At 42.2% G+C, this 19432-nt stretch overlaps 1 protein-coding gene across 1 annotated transcript; it reads right to left on the bottom strand.

The window, feature by feature from the left end:
• Nucleotides 1-1707: 1707 nt before the first annotated feature.
• KCNIP1 (potassium voltage-gated channel interacting protein 1) lies at nt 1708-15281 on the bottom strand. The gene is made up of 7 exons (XM_057729351.1): nt 15147-15281; nt 14315-14384; nt 12823-12893; nt 12044-12151; nt 7301-7405; nt 6323-6385; nt 1708-1881 (listed from the first exon to the last, which is right to left on the bottom strand). Exons 1-7 carry the CDS (start codon nt 15246-15248, stop codon nt 1834-1836), a joined length of 567 nt encoding a protein of 188 aa, XP_057585334.1. The 5' UTR covers nt 15249-15281; the 3' UTR covers nt 1708-1833.
• Nucleotides 15282-19432: the final 4151 nt, after the last annotated feature.

Here is a 19432-nt window from a genome sequence, read left to right on the forward strand (position 1 = left end):
CAGCCACATGTCCAGCAGCCGCAGATGACCTCATGGCTGCACTCAGGAAGCTCAGATAGAGAAACAGGGCTGTGGCCTCTGTAATTTCCAGCCATAAGAAGCAGCAGCCAATGGCAACCAGATTGGGAGGGTTTCAGGCACGCAGAGGTGTGGTGACCTGCTCTTGCTAGGGATCCACGGAGACCTGAGGTTTTTCCCTTCTCCATATCTGTTTCTTCATCTGCTATTTGGATTCAAAGAAAGCCCTTGACTCTCTGAGCCGACTAGAGATGAATGAAATTTGTGTGAGGTACCCTCAGTTCCTTGGGGCGAGGCAGAATCCCCTGGTAGGAAGGCTCTAGGATAGTGTGGGAAGAGTTTAATCTCTCCGTGGAGATGTGCTACCTTAGGCAGTTTTCCGTACCCCTTTGAGCTCCAGTGTGCACAGCAGCAAAATGAAGACTCTACCTTCCAGAGCATTCTACCATGAAATAAGATAACGTATATAAACCCCTAGTGCAGTCCTTGGCACATGACAGGGGTTCAGTAAATTGCTTTCCTTCCAAGAATGCCACTGTTAGCTCTTACTCTTTCTAATGTGATATCATATGAGAAAATCAAGACCCACAGTGTTCAATCCAAGCAATCATTTGCTGTTCTTAGGCTGCAGCCTCTTGATCAACTCCTGGACTCCAAGTCCCCCAGCGGGAGGTCTTGACCCCCTCCTCATCTCTGCGTCCCCAGCCACACCACGTGAGGCTCCAGACTTTCTACACCAGAGGGTCTCAGAAGTGGCAATTTCCAAGGGAGAACGGAAGGTGGAAGGGAGGTGTTGTGAAGAGTCTCATCTTTAAGCTGCATTTGCTAATGGCCACAGTACTTGCATTTGAACTGGGTATTTGCCTGGGGGCAAGGGAGGGTGATGTGCTGCTGGGCCCAGTGCCTGGCACAGTGTAAGCACTAGTAACTTGATGCCAAAGGAATGGACTAGCCTTCCCTTTTCCCAACTTACCTCTTCTGCCCAATGTCATGGGTGAAATGAAGATTAAGAGCGTAAGAAATAGTTCTGTTTATTGATTAGAAGATGGTATAAAATTACAGCAATTTGCAGGCATCCTGGGCTTTCTGGGAGGGTCATGCAGTGCTGGGCTCTAGCAGGAGATGGAGTGGAGGCATGGACCACTGGGCATGGGCTCCCTTGCTGTGCATGTGAAGGGACTTGCACCACCAGCACAGATGCTAATATGAGAAAGCAGTATTGTCCTTGCCTCTGGAAACAAAGGACGTGTGCAGTGTGGGTCATCAGACAATGCCATGCTTAATAATTCAGTCCTATCCTACATGTTAGGTGCTGGCTCTCCCAATCTAGTCAGGGTAGATTCTAATTGTTCTGTATAACACTCATTCTTCCCACCAAAGAAAGAGAAACAGGCACGTTGGTTTGGGAGGCCATCAGAGGACGATGTGCATTTGGCTCAGGTCATCTTGCTTCCAGATACATCATGGTCTGCTGGACTCGGAGGCGGTGGGCTGGGGCACGCAAGCAGAAAAGTGTGCACTACTGTTTAAGCTCAAGCAGAGGGACCTTCCACAGGGCAGCAGTGTCAAGAGATGAACATGCTTCCAACACAAACCTGATTTCATTGTGTCTCTCTCAAGAAGAAGGAGGAGGAAAAGCTGGCAATCAGAGACCCACGTGATCCTGGGTGTCTTTGCAGAGAATTTTTCCAAAGAGTAAAAGGTGGTTCTGTCCCAAGAGTCCGTGTGTAAAATCAAAAGGAGGGCTGATCAAGGTGTTAAGTTGGTTATTTGGTACAACATCTCTGAGAGCCATTGGAATGGCTGTGTTCACAGTTACATGACATTTTGGAAGAGCTGCAGGGACCTCATGATGTTGTCATCCTGGGATGGGAGGAGGGGGAGAAAAGGATGGTTAGAATTCCCTGAGAAGCTCTGGGCAAATCTCCAGAATGGGTTTCCTGTTCAGAAAGAACTGTTCAAGGGTATGAGAAACAGGCAGTAAGGGGTGGGTAGGGGCAAAAGTGAGAAGCACCTTCTCTGACCCTAAAGAGGAATTCAGAAGAAACAAATTATCCAGTAAACCAGTGAGGGCTGCTTCCTTAAAGATGCTATGGCACAACAGTGTAAAGCAATTATACTCCAATAAAGAGCTGAAAGAAGTGAAAGAAAGAAAGAAAGAAAGAAAGAAAGAGAAAGAAAGAAAGAAGAAAGAAAGAAAGAAAGAAAGAAAGAAAGAAAGAAAGAAAGAAAGAAAGAAAGAAAGAAAGAAAAAAACTGAAGCACAGGACTGAAAAAGTCCATTGCAGTCTGTCCCACTCAAAACCATTGTAAAGATGTCTTCCCTTATCTGGTATATTGTTTTAATTTAAAAAATTTTTAATTTGTACATAATCAAGGTGGAATACACAGAGGAATGAAAACAATGGAATAAAAAAAATCTATCCTTGACAATGTTTCTTTATTAACAACTAAGAGAAAATAAAACAAGATGTCCCCTCCTCTGACCTATAACTGTTAAGAGAAACACCATCTTGTACTATAAAACTAGTTCATGAATGATAAAATGTGGTTAGTAATGGTATGATATGGATAAACTGAGAAATTCACAAGAATATCAGTCATTTCTTCTGGGACTTCTACTTTGTGTTAATATAAATCTTTCTGTATTATTGTTTTATATAGTGAATCTTTCTAGACATCTGAATTTCAGAAATTGCTGCTATGTTCTGTGATAGTAATTTTAAACCTGAGCCTTTAATTCTGGTTCTTAGTTGATTATTTTACTGCTTTGATAATAATCTACATTTTGTTTTAATCTACATTTTGTACTCATAAAAGTTGTGAAGACATTAGATTTCTTTGTCAAACCACAAGAGAATTATTGTCACTTACCAGTACCCAAAACCATCAAAGAAATGTCACATTATTCTGTTGAATTCTGCATAAAAAAGTTTCTGATTAAAGATTGCAGACTGAAGAGGAAAAAAAAAGATGCTATGGGCAACTGCATTTTATCAAATGCTTTGTCTCAATTTATGGAGAAGATCACGTGTTGTTTTCTTTTTTATTCTATGATATCATTAATCACTGATTAATTCTTGAATGTTAAACCATTCCAGCATTCCTGTAATAAACTCTATTTGTTCATAACGTATTATGCTTTTTACATATTGCTGGATTTGATTTTTTATATCTATGTCCACAAGGAATATATTAGCCCGAAAAATTTTTTATCTTGTAATGGTCTTGTCAAGTTTCCATAATAGGGTTATGATAGCCTCAGAAATCAAGTTGAGAAGTTTTCCCCCTTCTCTGTTCTTTGAATTTGCATAAGATTAGCATCATTTCTTCATTTAATGTTTGGAAGAATTTACCAGTGAAGGCATCTGAGCCTGCCATTTTCTCTGTGGGAAAATCTGAAATACAGTTACAATTTCTTTAACAGACATAGGACTATTCAAATTTTCTATTTCTTTTTGTGTTAGTTTTGATGAGTTGTGTTTTGTAAGGAGTTTTTAGATTTCATATGTTGTCAAATTTATTGGATAATGAACTGTTATCTTTTTAATGTCTGTAAAGCTAGTAGTGATGTTACGTTTTTCATTCCTTGATAATTTGAGTTTTTCTCTCCTTTAAATCAGTCTTGCTAAGCATTTATCAATTTCATTAATTTTTTCAAAGAGATAACTTTTGGCTTTATTGATTTTCTTCTTGTATATCTCTATTGTATGTTCTCTATTTTATAGTTTTCTATTGTATATTCTCTAAGGAATCATTATGGAATGTAGAAAATTCTCAAATGTTTGGATATTAAACAACACATTTCTAGCTCCATGTGTCAGAGAAAAAACATTTTGAATTAAAATATAATGAAAATGTGACATATTGACATTTTGGGAATCGAAAGCAGTTCTCAGCTAAAGTAGTAATCAAAGGAAAATTTATCCCTTTAAATGCATATCTTAGAAAAGAATGGTTGAAAATCAGTGATCTAAAACTCCATCTCAAAAATCTAGAAAGAAAACCTAGAAAATTGAATTAAAATAAAAATGCAGAAGGAAGGAAATAATCTAGAGTACACATAAATGAAATAGAAAGCATACCTAAAGTAGAGAAAAATCAACAAAGTTGATTATGGGTATTTGAAATCTTATAAAAGTTTCCAGAATATGGAGGTATAATTGCCTGGATGTTAAGTATATGGATGTGGAAGTCAGGCTGCCTAGATTCTTTTTTTTTAAATTAATTAATTAATTAATTAATTGATTGATTGATTGCGTTGGGTCTTCATTGCTGTGCATAGGCTTTCTCTAGTTGTGGAGAACATGGGCTACTCTTCATTGTGATACACGGGCTTCTCAGTGCGATGGCTTCTCTTATTGCAGAGCACAGGGTGTAGGCACGTGGGCTTCAGTAGTTGTGGCACATGGGCTCAATACTTGTGGCTCACGGGCTCTAGAGTGTGGGCTTAGTAGTTGTGGCGCACGGCTTAGTTGCTCTGCGGCATGTGGGATCTTCCTAGAGCTTGAACCCGCGTCCCCTGCATTGGCAGGTGGATTCTTAACCACTGAGCCACCAAGGAAGCCCATTTGCCTAGCTTCTAATCCTGGCTCTGTCACTTACTAGCTGAGTGACTTTAGGCAAGTTACTTAGTCTCTCTGTGCCTCAGTTTCTTTGTGTGTGCAATGGCATCGATCATAGTATCTACTTATAGGGTGGGTTGTGAAAAAAAAAGGGAGTTAATTAATGAATAGCTATAGAAGTTGCTAATGTGAGAAACTAAACTGACTGAAAAACTGTTAAGCAAAGCCAAAAAAGCACAGGGCATGGTATTTAAAATTAGAAGGATGGAGTTCAAGTTCCATCTCTATCACTTACTGTGCCTTAGCCACATATCTAACCTTGCAATGCCTCAGTTTTCTCTTCCTTAAAATGGCTATGATGAATACTGATGTTTAGCCAGTTCATAATGATTAACATGTGGAAATGTTTCTAATCCTGTTGGTAAATAGCTGCTGACCAGAGCCTCTCCTCCAGCATCTTTCCCTCTGCTACCTGGTAACTGGTCCAGAACCCCTAGACTACCAAAAGATCTATCAACTAACAGGTTAATACCAAGTTTAGCAGGGGTTCTCTGAGGCACTGCTCCAGGGCATTGGTCAAAGTCAGTTCAGAATGATCAATTCTCAGTCTATTCCAGTTATTAAATATTTTGACTATATAGTGACTTTATCGCTCAGGGTTGTTGTGAGGTTTAGGTAATGTACCTAAAACTTGGTAGGTGCTCACTACATGTCAACAACTTCTCCCCTGCTTTCTTGCATTTGCAGTTTTTATCAGATGGAGCACAGAGTAACTGTGTACCTTTCTGAAACAAGGCAGGGGTATAAATGCATTTTTCTGCATTAGAGGAAAGCAGTTACTTCCAGCTCAGTCTCTGGCTAACTCTGGGGCCAGTTTATCCTTTAGCAACATCAGCACCACCCTGGGCCCACTGAATTAGAATCCATATTTTCAAGAAAGCTTCAAAGAGGTTGGTTTGCACATTAGAGTTTTGGAAGCATTGGCCAGGGCAATGGTGCTAAAATGAAGATTTCTAGATCCCTACCCCAGACCTAGAGCCTCTGGGATCGAGGCCTGGAAATTGTGCATTTCCACAATCATCTGAGGCAATTCTTATGTTCACTATAGTTTAAGAATCACGGCTTTAGGACTTCCCTGGTGGCGCAGGGAATCTGCCTGCCGATGCAAGGGCCGCAGTTTCGATCTCTGATCCAGGAAGATCCCACATGCCGAGGGGCAACTAAGCCCGTGCTCCACAACAAGAGAAGCCACCCCAGTGAGAAGCCTGTGCACCGCAATAAAGAGTAGCCCCCGCTCGCCGCACCTAAAAAAAGCCGGTGTGCAGCAAGGAAGACACAATGCAGCACCCCCACCAAAAAAAAATCACAGCTTTAGATTTTTTTCCAGCTACTCCCTTGCAGTCTAGGGAGTGGGTCATCAAGCCAGAGGAAGATTGAAAAATGATAGTGTTGCCCACTTGGAAGCCTGCAGTTTCACAGAGACCCCCCCTCTGGGTTTTCACATCCCCCTACACCTCTTCGTAGCCTGTGTGGCTCAGCCTGTGCTCAGCCAAGACCAGCCACAGGCCAGTCTGAGGAGTTGAGATTGTTGAAATTCTGAGTTGTAGCCGCTGCTGCTGGTGGTGGTGGCTCTAGTTTGAGGGATTGCAGGTTTCTCATTTTCTCCCTTCTGCAGGTCCCTAAGCCCCAGATTTCCTTTCCCATATTTAGAGGTTTTATGCTCTGAGATCTCTCCTTACCTCCTGACAGGATTCAAGAAATTCGTCTAAAGTCACGATGCCATCTTTATTTTTGTCCATTTTCTGAAAGACACAACAAGAAGCACTTTAAAGAATCTGGTAATCTGCATTCCCAAACTTGCTTTTTGTTAACCACCGTTCCCTCGAGAATTAGGATGGTCTTTCACTGGCCAGACAACTCCACTCAGGCCCTGGTTACAGCACTTGGACCCTCATGATCTTCCTGCAAATTAAAACACTTGCTCTCGACGCTCATCTTCTCATCACCAGATTATTCTGCTGACACCTTGATATGTCTTTCCCAGTCTCACTTCTAGTCTGTCCATTTGGCAGAAAGAATGCTGGACATGAGAGGTCCTACTTCTATCTCTGTCACTTACTGTGTGACCTTGAGTGAGTCTTTAAGCCTCTCTGAGCCTCTGCTCTTCCCATTTGCAAAGTGAGAGGATTAGACTAGAATGAGCTCTGACATTCTCTGATACTCTCCTGCTAGGTTAATGTTTTTATTAGCACACCGCTGAGATCTTGCCACTTTTCTATTCACAGTTAACAGCGTCCTCGTACTTTTTACCAGAGCAAGGCTAAACTCTTCAATTTAGAGATCTCAGCCTAGTTTCCAACCCACCCTAGTTTCCACCTGATTTCCCCTTACTCCCCAGACACAAATGCTTAACGCCTACACAAGTGTGCTTAATGACGTCTTCTCTATTTACTCTGATCCCCTGACCATTTTTATGGGAATTTAGAGTCCACACTCTACCACTCATACTTAATAATATTCTTCCCGTTCTCTTCTGTAGTGTATACTTGTCCGTTTAATGAGATAATCTATTCCTGGAGGACAATACATCTTGTAATTCTTTTCTGTTTCCTACCATGCGTAGGTGCAGGCTTGGGGTACAAACCACTGCTCAGGTGCTTGTAGGCTGACTGATCTAAGTTGAGCTTAAAGTTTATGCACGGGGTGTGTGCTCTTACCTGGAAGAAGACGTCCACGTGCTGCCTTGGAGTGTCTTCTTTAAGCACAGGATATGTGTATTTCCCCATCATGTCATAGATGGCTTTGACAATGTCCATCATCTCCTGGAGAGGGGACACAGAAGCACACAGTGTGGGAACCAGGAAGTATAAGCTCTTCCAGGTGACAGTCTGGGGTTCTTTGTTCCCCTTGAGAATGAAAGTGATGGAAAGGAACTTCTTCAGCTGATGAGAGGGAGCTAGAAAGCAAGCTGAAAGGGCTATATTCTGGAGCCTCCTCCTAGATCGAGGGCAGTGGAAAATTCTCTTTGCCGTCAGAAGCTCTTGGGTAGCTCACCTCTTCCTGAGCATTCCTCAGTGAGGGGTTATATGTAGGACAGGGGTGGACATGTTCATGTACTGATCAGCCCACTTCCCATTTTTGGGAAGACCCTCTCTCTGCTCTGTAATTCCTTTGAATGGTTGGCCTGGGTGGCTGTGTTTGTACCAGGTGACCTGTCACTGGGACATCTGATTGGAAAAAATGTGCACATCTGACTACAGAGCTGAGCCACTCTGTTTTTATCTCTTGAGAAGTTTGAGTGAAGAGTTGGAGTTGGTGCCAAAGTTGGTGCCATGGGCAAACCATTTCCAAGTTTTAGCTGAGATTAAGGGAGAGCAGACACCGAAATTTACTCTAATACAGAGAAGAATGTAAGGAGTAGATTGGAGCAGACAGACTAGAGGAGATGAGAGAAATGCTGGGAGAAGGGGAGAGGAGGAAGAGAAGTGAGGACAGTATAGGAGCAGAGGGAGGAGAAGGAAGGTGGGAGACGGGGGAGGACAGAGGAATATTCTCATGAGCACACGTGTGCCTGTACATACACACACACGTGTGCACACACACACTCGCAAGCATGCTCTCTGAGAAAAGCAATTGAAGAAGAAATAGTAACAGGGATCAAGAGAAGCCCTGGAGAGGCAGTATCTGAGAATGGTTACCCTATTCACTAAAACCTCCTCTGGGGTCTCCCCCAGCCTTATGTGCTGGCAACTCAAACCCATCTTTCCTGCAGAGGAGAGCGTGGCCATCTTGATCCAAGACACCGCTGGAGGAGGGAGAGGAAAGAGAGGACTAAGAAAAGGTGGCAGGTGTGGCTGGGGGAGACTAAGAACTTTCTAGCTTTAATGGGGACTAAGTGTGTTACACCAAACTACCTGTATCTTTTTTCTCACTTAAAAAAATTACTTATTTTTAAAAGACTTTTTAGAGAAACTACCTATATCTTTACAAGAACTCTCTCAACCTAAGCTCATTTATGTTGATGATTTTCTGGCTTTGTAACCAAATGATCCCTTTCTACAAAGACAAAAATTACGATTCTTGATTGATGGAGCCAGACAGATGTTACAAATCCTTTCATATTTTCTTTCTAATCTTTCAATGCTATGGAATAGTGATCAGCACATACTTATTACAGTAATTAACTTGTTCTTATTATTGCCGTATGGATCTATTTTCCCAAGACTGTGAGCTCTGAGGACGCATACTTGATCCTTCCTTGCTAAGTTCTCTGCACCTGGGAGCCCCGTAACTATTGACTGGCTCTTGATGCTTTCTTGATCACACTGGCCAGAAGCAGTGTTCCATGGGCTTCCCCTGACCCAGACTCGGAATGGGGGAAAGGAATGTAGGAAGACAGCCTTGTCTTCGGGATAATGGATGGAGTATCTACAGAGACCAGGGGACAGTTCTATCTTGGATTTCTTGCCTGCTATTCCTCATTCCATGGGCTTATTTCACTTTACTGTTTTTGTTTTTAAACTTATTATTAATGATTTTAGACTTACACAGAACTTGCAAAAATAGTACAGAGCATTCACATATACCTTTGACCCAGCTTCCCCTACTGCTCACAACTGGCACAACTGCAGCACAATGATGAAAGCCAGGAAGTTAACAATGCTACAATACTAGTAACTACATCACTATTAACAATGCCACAAAACTATTAAACTACAGAGCTTATTCAAATTCCATCACTTTTTCCCCCCAATGCCTTTTTTACATTCAAGGATCCCACACTGCATTCAGTTGTGTGTCTCCTTAAATCTCCTCTAATCTGTGACAATGTCTCATTCTGCCTTTGTCACTGGAGTCCATGACTTTTGATAGGAGTAGTGGTCAGTTATTTTGTAGAATGTCTCTCAGTTTGGGTTAGTCCCTGGTTTTCTTATGATTAGACTGAAGTTATGCATCTTTGACAAGAATACTGTAGAAGTGATGTTATATCCTTCTTGGTGCATCATATCAAAGAGGTACTTGGTGTTGCTGTGAATTATTACTGGCGATCTTAACCTTGATCACTTGATTAAGGTGGTGCCTGTCACGTTTCTCCACTGCTCTTAGAATCTGTTAGTGGAACTTAATGTTTGCTTAATGGGGATTTTGTATTTCCTTTATTCCTTCTACGTTTATTAATCAGAATTCTTCTTTAAGGAAGAGTTGTCCCTCCTCTCCCCCATTTGTTTATGTATTCATTGATTTGAATGGGTATTTATTCTTTATTTGAATGCATAATATATTATTTGTGTATATATATATTATTTAGTATGGCCTCATGGGTATTTATTTTATAGGTTATAACCCAACACTATAAATTTGTATTTTGTTGCTCAAATTGTTCTAGCTTTGGCTACTGGGAACTCCTTCAAGCTGACTTCTGTGGCCATCCTTTTTTTTTTTTTTTTTTTTTTTTTTTAAATATCACTCCCATTTTTTTTTCAACACTGCAAGATGCTCCAGGATCATCTTGTGTTTTCTCTTTCTCAGGCCTGGAATCAACCAAGTCCAAGGAGGCTGGTTCCTTATATTGGAGAATGATATTTAGAAATCAAGGTCTGAGTGCTAGCTCTACTCATTACTACAGGGTGGCATTGCTCTTAGGTCCTAACAATGGACAGAACTAGGAAATATATATCTCTGTCCATGTGCTTATTGAAAAATGTGTGTTTTTGAAGCCCTTAACATCCGCATGGCTATAGGTTTCTTTCCTGAGTAACTTTTATAAAAGAAAGGACTTTGGTTGTGCTCTCAGAATTTTCATTGCCTACAATTTTGATGAAACTATTTCCAAACGACTGCCAGGGGTAGATCCAGCTATCTTTTCTAGGAAGCTGCTTATCCACACTTTCTTTTCCTTTTAAGGAGTTCTTTATTAATCCTGCCATCCAGAAAGGTCTGATGGGTACCAATAGGGACAATTTTGTCTAGTTTGCAAATTAAAAAAAGGGAGCAAGAGTTAGTAAGATTATTCAGTGATGGAATAACGGTTGAACCAAGGTTGAAGATCTTATTATAAATCTCATTTTAGGGTCCTTTCTTTATATATTTTGTAAAGTAGTATTTGAATATTTTGGAGTATCATATATTTGAGTATATATAGAAGCATTTAATTATTTACAAAATTGAGATATATTATACATACTACTGTGTAAAGTGATTTTTAAAATGTATCATACTAATTTTTATATCTTATTGCTCTTACATGGTTTTAAATGGCCACCTGTTATTCCATTATATGTACTTACTGGAATTCTTACCACATCTGCTATTAGTGGATATTAGGATTTTCACACTTTGGGGATTGTTCACCACTTTATCTTCAGCACTTAGAACACCTAATAAGCCCTCAAATATATGTTGAGCAAATCCATTACTGAATGAGGAATGAAAATTGGAGAGAACCTTGCAGGGTTGAGGTGAAGCTTAGAGATGATATTTGTAACTCTAGGCACTGTAGCTGGCACATAGGAGCTCAGGAAGTAGGATGCTACAAGATGCTAAATCCAAGCTTTGACTGAGATGTCAGGATACGGTAGATACCAATGTGAGTTTTGAGATAGACCTGTGGGCATTTCACTATCTAGATATCACATATACTTTGGGGCTCTCAAAGTGTCAAGCAGTGAAGATTCAGAAATTATTTGTGATGACTTGACTTATTAAGAGATGGTTGCACCTGACCTCCTTCTGAAGTTTTATTAGTGGGCAGAACAGCTTGTGTATGATTCAATTGTAATCTCCTTTCCCTCAAAGATCTCCCTTTTCTCTACTAGGTGATGCTAAGAAAGGACCCTAAAATGAGATTTATAATAAGATCTTCAACCTTGGTTCAACCGTTATTCCATCACTGAATAATCTTACTAACTCTTGCTCCCATTTTTTAATTTGCAAACTAGACAAAATTGTCCCTATTGGTACCCATCAGACCTTTCTGGATGGCAGGATTAATAAAGAACTCCTTAAAAGGAAAAGAAAGTGTGGATAAGCAGCTTTCTAGAAAAGATAGCTGGATCTACCCCTGGCAGTCGTTTGGAAATAGTTTCATCAAAATTGTGGGCAATGAAAATACTAGCAATACTACTATTCCAGTTTTTACCTTTAACTTGTGGCTGTTAACCTGTTAAAATGCAAATTCCCATGGGAAGAGTTACTCTACATTGAAATAAATTATATATACCCCTTTTGGAATGTGCATTGAATAAGTGAGAGTGAACGGATCTGCTTAATGCTTTCTTGAGTGCCCATGACCAGGGCAGGTGAGAAGTCAAAGGTGACCTTCATTTTGTCAGGAACCAACTCTGCCCCAAAGCAGATCCCTCCTCATTTAGACCATCTCACCCTCATGACTGAGGCTGTTTTCTCTCTAACTAGGTGCCTTCCTTGTAGCTCTCTCATGCCCCTGGCCTCAGCTCACTTACCTCTTTGTTTATGTATCCATCTTTATTGATGTCATACAAATTAAATGTCCACCTTAGTTTCTCATGGACGGTTCCCCTCAGTAAAATTGACAGAGCGGTTACAAAGTCCTGAGAAGTGGAAGAGACAGGAGAGACTTTAGCCACCAAGCCATTGGGTACGGTGAAGCTCTGTCTTTGGGTAAGACTCAGTGACTGGCCCCTAAAGGATGTGGCCAAGGGCAGTGAAGAGTGCGCCCCCCACCCACATTTTGGGGAAGGAGCTTCTGGAGGAAGAATGGAGCCCAGTGTGTGCTGACCCCTGCTGCTGCCTTATTCCATGGCTGCAAGTATCACGTAAGTGGTGGCATCATCTGAGGGCTAAGAACATGGACTCTGGAAACAGCATCTGAGTTCAAGGCCCTCCTTTAGCACTTACTGTTTGACCTTGGAAAGGCCACTCTCTTTGTCTTACTTTCCTCTTCTATAAACTGATAATAAATAATAGAACCCTACCTTGTTAGGGTTACTGTGAGGATTAAATGAGTTAATACGTGCAAAGCACTAAGTACAGAGCCTGCAGCGTGGTCAGCTCGGTGCGTGTGTGAGTGATTAGACTGTTATCATTTGTCCCTGAGATCCTGAGTTCCTGGAGGGTGAGGGCAGTTGCTTCTTCTATCTTCAGGAAATCCTTGTTAAATGGTGAAGGACTGAAGCATTTGATGATCCACTCCTTCTCCCAACACCTCCATGGTTTAGAGGAAGAGTGATGGGGACCCGGGGCCTCCCAGAGACAAGCGTACCTCGAACTTCACGGAGCCTGTCTGCGTGGTGTCGAAGGCGTGGAAGAGGTAATGGGCATACATGCTGGCATCTGCAAGGCACAGAAGGAAAAGCAGGTGATGGGAGCAGGGGCCCTGCAGAGGGGAGTGAGACCACTTAACCACAATAGGAAAGAGAAGAGGGAGATGCTGCGGTGATAGAAAGGAAAAGATCACAGAGTGGGACAAATCACGGTGTGAATGGGGGCCCGTTTGGCTTTCCTGGGGTTTAGGTGGGAAGTTCCGGCAAGAGCTAAGACAAGCCTTTGCCCCTATGTCTAGCCATCCCCAGAGAGAGATGCCCCTGCCTATGTGTATAATTCTTACTGGATGAATGACACGGTGCTTTTGTGGAGAAGATGCTCTTCCGAGCCGCAGCACAATGCCATGGAATGAATACCCAGTGGGTGTTCTCCTGGGCTTGGAGAGCAGCTCTGTCCCTACCTAGCTGTGTGAACGCAGGCATTTCATGCAACCTCTCTGAGCTTCGCCTTCCCGCCTCTGCATGACGTTAAATTTTTCACATATCCACATCATCAAAACCATCATCAAATCTGCCACATAGTCCAAACTCAATAAAGAGTGGCTCAATAGGACTCAGCAAACAGTGGTTCTGGGCCTGCATGGGGTGACGCTGTCCCCAGCTGGGGGAGGGGCCCTGTATTGGGTCCCACACCTGAGAAGGCTCCTGTCTCCTGCTGAGGAGGCCCAAGGAAAACAGAGCCCAAGAAGTGCCTGGGTTACTTGGATCTCTGTTACATCAGGATGTGGGATAGGGGTCCTGCAGGTGGTGGCTCCTGGGGCAGGAGGTAAGTTGGCATGTGACACAGTGAGGCCACAAGAAGAGCCTCTGATGTCCCAGGCCTGTGGGGCCAGAGCAGGTTCCCACAGGAATCAAGCAGGGCGACAAAGCGACTGGGAGCCTGGCATACTTGCTAACCTAATTTATAAACACAATTTTATTCACCCTGCATCTTGTGTGGATTCTTTTATTTTTATAGTCTCTGGTATTTACTAAAGTTCCTTTTCAAAATTCCAGCTTGCCTCAGCTATTTTAAGGGAAAGATGGAGTATAGCACAATGGTGGGTCTAACATGGCAAAGCTTTAAATAGACACTTTGGGATCTAATTCTGGTTTGATATTCATTAGCTGTGCAATCTAGAGTGAACTGCTTAGGCTCTCTGAAACTTAGTTGTCCCAATCTCAGGTAGTACTATTAGCTTTCTAGAGCTGTTATTAGACTTTGCGATATTGCTTTATCACCCTCCTCTCTGGGAGAAGGTCCATTTTCAGAGCTCTTTTCTGCTAAAGCTTTAGCGAAATCCACACCAGGCAATAGGGGAAAAATTCTGCTCTGAGTTTTCTGCAACCTTGAGGAGGAGGCAGATAACAAGGAAGTGTGAACTTGGAGGAAGGAAGGCTGCCAGTGGAGGAAGAGGGAGCCAGGAGGGATTTTTTCAAGATCGGACTCACCTCCATGAGGGAAAAACTGAGCGTAGATCTGCTTGAATGTGTCTTCGTTGACCACACCACTGGGGCACTCCTGTGTGGAGGGGAGAGAGTCAGCGGGAGTGTCTGACAGCCTTGGGGTTCCTCGTGATCCCTGCTGGGCAGGGACTGGGAAACCACCTGTGCACCTCCGTGTCTCCAAGGCGAGTGCCTGGGAGGTAGTCCCACCTTAGGACTTAGGCTGATTCGCAAAATGATGAGATGCCATCAGAGAATAGGCACTGTGAGGCAGAAAGAGTCTGAGCTTTGGGATTAGAAAGATCTGGGTTTGGATCCTGGTTCAGCCCCTTCTAAACTTTGTGACGTTGAGTGAGTCAGTCTCTGATTCTCAACGTCCTTACCTGTACAATGGGGCTACCAGGATCTTTCCGCAAGGCTGTCGTGAAGTTAAATATATGAAATAAGTGGTAAATAAATACAGTGGCTTTCAGGCTTATGCTTCAGTCTGTGAGCTTGGTTAAGCAGCAGACCTAAATCCCATCATTTTGGGGGCACTAACAATATTGACAGTGTGAATGGGTTATGCTAAGGCTAGTATCTGGGTCAAGGCCGTGCCATCCTGTGAAGTCTCTGGGCTGTTGGCCAGTTTCCCATCTATTGGCACTGCTTCATTCTTGCCTGGCACCTTTCTCATTAGCCAGGTGACCCTGTTCTCCTGTTTCCTTTATAGAATCAGCCTTCCCTTTACAACTACACATATGCAAAAGCTCCCTGATGGGCTCCCTTAGCATTTGGGAGAGCTTAGCCCCCAAGGCAGAAATCCTGTCTGGGCCTCCAGAGGCCCTGCGGGTCTTACATTTTTGAAGCCTCGGTAAAGGACTTGCAGCTCCCTCTTGGTGAAGTTGGTCTGGGCCTCAAGCTGCTCCAGTCCCTCAGGCCGATGGCAAACCATGGTCATTTCCAACTCATCTTCGATCTTATCTGGAACCAGAGGAGATGGCATTGGAGTGGCTAACCTTGGTGGTCACTTGTCCGACCACAGTCTGGGCTGTCAGAAGGGTGGTGCGTTGACCCGAGACATAGGGTCGTGGGCTGGGGGTCACACAGCCGATGACCTTCCTGCCTTGAACCCCACCTCCCTGCTCAGTTACTTTCTGTCTCCCCGTCAGTCCAGCCATTACTTCAGGTGTGTCAGACACCACCTGGGGGGGGAACTTCAGCCTTGGAGAGAAACGTGTTCCAAGTGGAGGTGAGGGCAGAAGTGCTAAAAATAAGTCGATACGAAAACATTTCCTTTTCTTTCAAAATAACTGCTTTGTATATTCAATTTGCTGCTTATTGAACCATCTGAATATTTTAGAGAAACAGGTAAGTAAGCAGATTGATTAACAGTCTCCAAACTGCAAAGGGAGACAAATCTCTAAAAAAACCATCGAGTAAACTCTCACCATTTGGGAAACTAGAGGAAGGCTAGCTCGATTTGGCAAAAGTACAAATTACAGCATGTTAACTATTAATTTAAAAATATGAATGCATTTTCCAGTATTATAATATCTATCAGACATCCTTAAATAATAGGAAAATGACTTAAATGGGAGCTACTTTATATAAATGAAAGCTTCTGAAGCATTTGAAGGGCTCTAAAACCAGTTGTTTTAAGTAGTAGTTTATTCCTCCTGCATGTACTATTGTATAATGCAATATAATTTCGCACTAGTTATTTAGAAAGTGTCAGTCATTTAAAGCATCCTATTGCTCTGTCAATCTCCTACTGAAGGATCACAAAGTCTAAAATGTAACTTTCAACATTTTACCATCACAGAAGGTTAAGTGAGTGTTTTCCTCTGGGCCCTGCCAGAATGCTTTCTATAAATTCACTCCAATCAAGAATCAATTGCCATCTAACCTTCTTGGCCTGTTGCTGTCATGCAGGCATCACCAAATCCATGTATTGAACGACTGTGAATCTGGGTTGGCAAGAGGAGTGATGAGATGCGCACACACACCCCATCACACCTCATGATGATGGAGAGTGAGGACAGGCTGCGTTTCCAGCTGAGAGAACAGGATGAACAGGTGCATTACACCATGAGCATTTCCCTAGCCAGTGTCAGTCTCTTTGCATCAGAGTCTCTGCAACTGTCACTTTTCCCTTTGAGACTATGATCTCAATGCAAAAGGAATCCATCAAAGTGAGTTTGTATCTTATGCCTCTTCTCTAAGGTAAAGGACATTTGGTTCTTCTCTAAGGTTCCAAGGGAGAGACAGAAGAACTCAGTAACAATTCCCAATTGTCATCTTTCTTATATGCTGGGAAACACATATCATCTTATCCTGCAGAGAGTAAAGCAGATTATTCAATATAAATAAGACTCTGTTTATACAAAATAGCTGCAAGTGACCAATTTCCTTATAATTTGAATAGAACCTTTAATTATTGTTATGTTTCTAGCTAACAAGTTAAGTACCAATTACCTAAATACTGCAACATTCTCAAACAAACAAAACACCCCAGGTAAGTCTAATTCAGGACACTCACATATATTTTTAATTCATTTAAAAATAGAATTCAAATTGTCGGTTTAAATTTCCTAGCATTAGATTTCATAGCAATTTTATTTTTAAAAATGCACAGGCATTTAACACTGAAAAGAGGTGAAAGTTATTTTAAAATGTAAATAAGGAAGACATAAATGTATTTTTGGAAGAAAAGATGCATTTTTGAAGGCATCTAGCATACCTTTCCAAGTTTATCTTATCCAGAAGCTTAAAAGCTTATTTTTCAGTATTGGCTATGATTAGATTCTTCACAAGTTCAGGGAAATCTCCTTGTGGTTTGAGAGAATCTTTCTGACTTAGCAACTGCACTTGCTTGCTGTCTCTCTCATTAAAAATGCACTAAGTAATTATAGATGTATCAAATATTGAAACCACTTCATTAAGATAGAACTGGTTTGTTTGCTGTCTGACCAGCAGAATCAATTTCCCTATGGAAGAAGTTCTTAATATCTGAATATCTGGATAGTGACTGCCAAGCTCTTGTTTTGTTTTACCTCTTCATCACCCTCTAATTGTCAGACTATGGTAACATCAGTTACTGAAGGAAATTTACATATTTGGGATTCAAGATGCTGATGCCGGGCAATCGCCCTCATTGGGGGTGTTAGGGGCTTAAACCAGTGGTTCTTGAATTTTGTTTTTTTTACTGTGTTTCATAGTAAGAGTTACAATTTACATACAATCCAGTATACATAAAGGGAAAATTTTCTAAAATGTTTTGAAGCAAAGGTTTCATGAAATGGTACTTATCGTCACTAATGTGAGGTGTACTCTGCTCTCAATTTTAATCTATTCCTTTATACAAATGTGCTGATCATGATCCTCATGGTCATAATTTGGAAATGGAAAACACTAATTTGTCTACAGTGGTAGCAACCTTATGGGGTGCCCACAATCTAAGTATTCTTTTCCTTCACACCTTCTCTTTCTTTGTACACTTCAGTTCTGGCCACTGTAAATATATTCTGAAGAAACTTTGGAAGGGGCTGTGGAGGTTTTCACATCCCTGCTTTCTCCCAGGGAGCCTCTGAGTGCTCTCCAGGTGGTCCCACTAAGGGAAGGAGGGTGGCCCAGCTCTCTGGTTGGAGGCAGAGGAAACAGACTTAGCAGATGGGAGCCTCCTTGACAGTTTCTTTTGAGGTTTGTTAAGAGTTTCTGAGGCCAAGTGTTGATTGTTATGATTGTTTTGTTATTAAAAATAATGTTGAGCCAGTTTCTAAGTCAGGTTGAGTTTGGATGATAAAGATAAAAATTAACCCAGAGACCTAATACAATGGTGATCACTATGTAACAAGAATAAACCAGAATACCTTTTGTTTGTAAACCACTTTCACTCTGTAAAATGTTCTCATGCCCGTTGTCCCATTACAACTTTGTGTGTGGTGGGAAGTGGGGGAAAATAACCCTCTCTGCCAGGATATTAGGAAGATGGGTGTGAACAGATCAAGAGTTTCTCTAATGATAAGTACCTTAAAAAGTGATGAACAATCTATCCCTGGGGGTAGTTAAATCTAGACAGAATAACCACCTGTAGAAGCTGTTACACAGGTAACTCCCAGACTGAAGGAAAGTTTGAAGAAGATGATTCAGATTGTAAGCCTTAATGTTTTGGGGCCACAGACTCTTCTGAGTGTGGATGAAAGTTATAGGCCCTCCCAGAAAAAGAAAATGCACCTAACCATGCACCTAACTCACGTTCCGTGAGTTCCTGTATCTTTCAAACACGTGGAGCCCACGTTGAGGACTTCTAGCACAGGAGATGTCTTCCACACTCTGTCACTAACTGGCTTTGCCTGAGTCCTAGGTCACATAGCCAGCTGGTGACAGAACTGGACCTCAAATCCAGCCAGCCCAGGGCCTGTTTTATAGATGCGACTTCCATATGCCTCTACAATGGCTTCTGCTTCCCTCAAGCACACATTGCAAACTGGTTGTAGCCAGCCTTGCAGTAGCTCTGCTCTTGATAAGCTCTGTGCCCCTGTACAAGTGACACCCTTAGACTAAGAGCAATAGGAGGGCCCAAGTCTTTGGTCTTCTCCCTAGTGAGGGGTCTCCTCTGTTAGGTCCACAACCACGATGTGGCCAAAGACCATGGCCATGACCATCTCCTTCTCCCTGGACTGGAAAGTATTTTCTCCACCATGAGGTCTTGGGGTTGGATTTTGTAACCACCCATCTAGTTTTGAGGTTAGAAAATGTGTTTTGTCTTTGGCATGAACACAATCCAAAGATAGGTCTTGCTTGGCTTATAAAAATGTGTTTTAATTTTGTTTGGAATTTCCGATATTGAAAGATGAGAGATTCATGCGCAGGTTTGGATTTCCGATTTCTCTTAGAAAATGGGATTCTCTGACAACTCCGGTCTCAAATTCTCACAAGGCAACAGTTTAACAGAGCTGAGCAAAGGCTGATCCCTTGAAGCAGTGAACGCCTCTAGTGCGTCCTCTGTTCACCCCTGGCTCACTTACTTCATTTGCACGCGCTGTCTGGTCCTGCAGGCATCTGAGTTTTTGGTTTCTGACCTATACCTACTTACCCTTCCACCCACCTACCTTTCTCCTACCTCACACCACCCAGGCTACC

Source organism: Hippopotamus amphibius, chromosome 1 (assembly GCF_030028045.1).
Source record: "Hippopotamus amphibius kiboko isolate mHipAmp2 chromosome 1, mHipAmp2.hap2, whole genome shotgun sequence".
In the NCBI taxonomy this organism is placed as follows: Eukaryota; Metazoa; Chordata; class Mammalia; order Artiodactyla; family Hippopotamidae; genus Hippopotamus; species Hippopotamus amphibius.

Excerpts from the sequence above, each read along its gene's own strand:
- KCNIP1 (XM_057729351.1), bottom strand. The coding sequence starts at position 15,248 with ATGACCATGGTTTGCCATCGGCCTGAGGGACTGGAGCAGCTTGAGGCC. Across the intron at positions 12,894-14,314 it reads TCAGTTTTTCCCTCATGGAG|ATGCCAGCATGTATGCCCAT; the intron begins GTGAGTCCGATC and ends TGTGCCTTGCAG. Across the intron at positions 12,152-12,822 it reads CAGGCTCCGTGAAGTTCGAG|GACTTTGTAACCGCTCTGTC; the intron begins GTACGCTTGTCT and ends TCCACTTCTCAG.